Source organism: Nematolebias whitei, chromosome 6 (assembly GCF_014905685.2).
Source record: "Nematolebias whitei isolate Nwh7 chromosome 6, NemWhi1, whole genome shotgun sequence".
Classification (NCBI taxonomy): domain Eukaryota; kingdom Metazoa; phylum Chordata; class Actinopteri; order Cyprinodontiformes; family Rivulidae; genus Nematolebias; species Nematolebias whitei.
The window spans coordinates 36,602,384-36,605,797 of record NC_056503.1 but is presented as its reverse complement, the minus strand read 5'-3'; the positions used below and the strand labels follow the sequence as shown (position 1 = coordinate 36,605,797).

The window sequence follows — 3,414 nt, the reverse complement described above, 5'->3', positions numbered from 1 at the left end:
ATAGATAGATAGATAGATAGATAGATAGATAGATAGATAGATAGATATGCCTAGTTATTGTTGCCTTTTATGCCAGTTTTAAACAAGTCATGTTGTGTAGAGAAGAAACAGAGTTGTAGCCATTTAGGTCAAATCTGGTAAATGACACAATGTACAGTCTCATGATATTATCTAAATTCATTCAAGATGTGTCAGATAACCTGTTAAAAATGACTAAGCTACCACTAAAAGTATTCTAATATCAGCATTTGTTGGCTAAGATCAATTAGCTGTGGCAGCCATCTTAAACTGGTTTGACTCCAACTGTGAATGAACTGTAGATTTACATCTAATGTACATTCAGCAATAACTTTAAGAGATTTCTCTTAAATTCTGTCAAATGGTTCATTAGATATTTTCCTGACAGTGTTGATTTTAAGAGTTAATATTAAAGCCATGGGCAAACATGTTGCACAGTAAGTGAAACACTCTGATTACAAATTATTTTGGATCGAGCTGAATAAACAAAAAATAAATTATAGTCAATTTTTGTATTTTCTGTCATTTGACTGAGGCAGCTATATACAATGAATATTTTCTAGAAGTTTCATAACAGGCCATCAAGTTGCTCGTGAGCTATTTTATTGACAGAAAGGCACACAAACACGTGCACGTACAAATGAATGCATTCATTGCAGGCAAATGCATTAATTTTCCACTTTCTCCCTTTAACGTTGGGCAATAAATTAAATAACAAAAATAAATAACCAATAACTAATAGTACTTTTTTTACATCATTATCCTGATGGCTTGATTGCAAAGTTTCAAGTACATAGTCATTTTCTGTGCAGTGCATTTTAAACTAGGTTACATTTTACTGCCAGTAAAGCAACTAATAAAGGCAGACGTTTATGCAAAAAGATCTCACTCACTCGTTCATATGACGGTGAAACTACCATTTTTTAAAATATTCTGAAAATACAGGCAAAAAATAAAGCTTTATCTGATTCTTTTGAAGTGTGTGACACAAATTAACTTTACATATGAAATTTTGTGTTGATGGAGCCCAGTAATGTTAGTGGTTGGCATGTTTTCTTTTTTCAAGCTTTCATCCGATATAATGAGTAGCTCTCTTGTATAATTTTCTCATTCGGTTCCAGGAAAAAGCTGAGTGTTGTTTTGTCTTCAGGTGGTACATTATCACCTACAAATGATAACCATCCAAGTCTCCTGCCTTTAGGGAAAAGGAACAAGCTTCTAATTATATTAACGCCAATGCTGACATGCAGACAATGCCTTCCTCCTGTGTATTTAGTTTAATCCAGCAGCTACAAAGTGTGACCTTAGGTAATCACACATCAAAACTGTCTTCCCAACATGCATCACTTGTCCTGCAGCCCGCAGCTATTGTGCTTGATTACTGAGTGATCCTTTTCTACCTTGTTTATCACTTTTGCTTTAAAATAACTATCTTATAAAGTAACATTTGCTCTTACAAGTGATTTGTTTTTGCTTGACTGTCCAAAAGGCTGATTTTATGCTAGTAGAGTTATTTTTCTCTTAGTTGTGTGATTTACTGCACCCTAATGCAAATCAGTACATGTGGGTGTCGTGATTCTCATCATTGGACCTCTCCATCTTCACAACTTCTCTGTTTGTCTTTGCTCTGCAGAATGATTCCATCAACCAGCAAGAACTTCTTAATCAACGATCTGGCTGCCGGACGGGAGTACGACCTCTGCGTACTGGCGGTGTATGACGATGGCATCACATCGTTAACGGCCACACGCGTGGTCGGCTGCGTGCAGTTCCACACGGCCAGTGAGGTCAGCCAGTGCCGGTTCATGCACAGCCAGTTTCTGGGTGGCACCATGATCATAATCATCGGCGGCATCATAGTTGCCTCGGTGCTGGTGTTCATCGTCATCCTGATGATCCGCTACAAGGCCTACAGCAGCCCGGTTGAAGGCAAACTTAAAGTCAGCTCCAGCATGCACTCGCAGACCAACGGCAGCCAGCAGCGGCTCCAGCGCTCCGCGTCCAGGCTGCCGCAATCTGACGAGGAGCAGCGGGTGGCTCAGGCGCCCAAAGAGTGCATGGCTCTGGTGCTTAGGGTGGACAATGAGAAGAAGGAGAACCCAGCAGCCACCACTGCTGTCCTAGAGGTAGAACTGCCTCCAAATGTGGATAAGATGATGAGAAGAAGCAGCTTGGATGCCCATTGCTCAGGGCCCCCGTCTGAGGACACGCAGACAGACAGTAGCCTGACGGGCTCCACCATGTCCTTGTGCCTCATAGGCTCCACTGCTGGCTCCAAGGAGGCTCCCAGGATAAAGGACAAGAAAAGTGCTCTGGCCAACATGGGGTTACTTCCTAATGAGCTGGCACGAACTAGGCACAGATTCTCATTTGACGGGGGGGATTACTCCATATTTCAGAGTCATAGTTACCCACGCAGAGCGAGGACGAGGTGGCACAAGTCCACCAACCAGCTCAACATGGAGTCGTCACCGCTCGCCAACAGGAGAGTTACATTCAGCAGCACTGAGTGGATGCTTGAGAGCACAGTCTGAGGAAAACATTGTAGCAAAAAAAATTATCTCAGCCACTCACTAACATGTAAAAAAAACCACACAATGCCATAAAACACTCCTGCACACAGCAGATGATTCAAAGCAAGCACATTTACAGACACATGCTAACTCTCTGTGAGTTGCTGGAGAAGAACAGTGTCCTTTCATCCTGCCTCTCCCTCGTCATGTTTCCCGAAAGATTTGTCGGCCATGTCCTGTCTTTATGCAGCGGTGCCTTATTCTTTAAATGTATGAATGGAGGATGCTGCTCACTGTAGTCTTAAATCTTTCTCGTTGTCATTGCCTCGCACTCTGGTCATGGGAAAAGCATTTACTTTTTGGGCTTTTTTTTTAAATTTTCACTGTTTTCTGTGGCTCGCCAAGGGGAGAATCATGTGGCACTTGGATGTGACTGTTTAATTGTTAAATAAAAAAAAGAGAAAAAAATACAATAAAAATAATAATTTAAAAAATAATTAAAAAAAAACTTCATCAAGCAGTAACTGTAACGTGAACAGCCAGGTATCCTGTTATGTCAATCATGTTTTTAGTTCTTTCAAAGAAAAGAAAAAAAAATTTGCACAGAAGACACGAGATACAAAGGACAAGTATCACCACCAGTCTATACAATAATAATAAAAAAAACAACGTTTTCGACGCTGATTTCTAACGTTTAACGGAAGATGGGCGATGGATACCTGCTGTGGATTCCTCTCTGACAGTCAGACTGTATGATGTTGAATATTGTTCCAGATGTGACTGTATATTAATCAGTACTGTATCTGGCTGGTCTAGATAAAAGGCAACAAACAAAAAAGACATATATAAGTATATTAAAACATTGGTGTATGTGTACTAACTA

The 3,414-nt window shown here is 40.4% G+C and overlaps 1 protein-coding gene across 1 annotated transcript in view; it reads left to right on the top strand.

The window, feature by feature from the left end:
- Positions 1-3,414, top strand: part of lrfn1 (leucine rich repeat and fibronectin type III domain containing 1) — a 42,323-nt gene extending 38,909 nt beyond the window's left edge. The window contains exon 3 of the mRNA XM_037678239.1: positions 1,652-3,414. Coding sequence (XP_037534167.1) covers positions 1,652-2,552 — 901 coding nt within the window. The 3' untranslated portion in view covers positions 2,553-3,414. The remainder of the gene's footprint in view (positions 1-1,651) is intronic.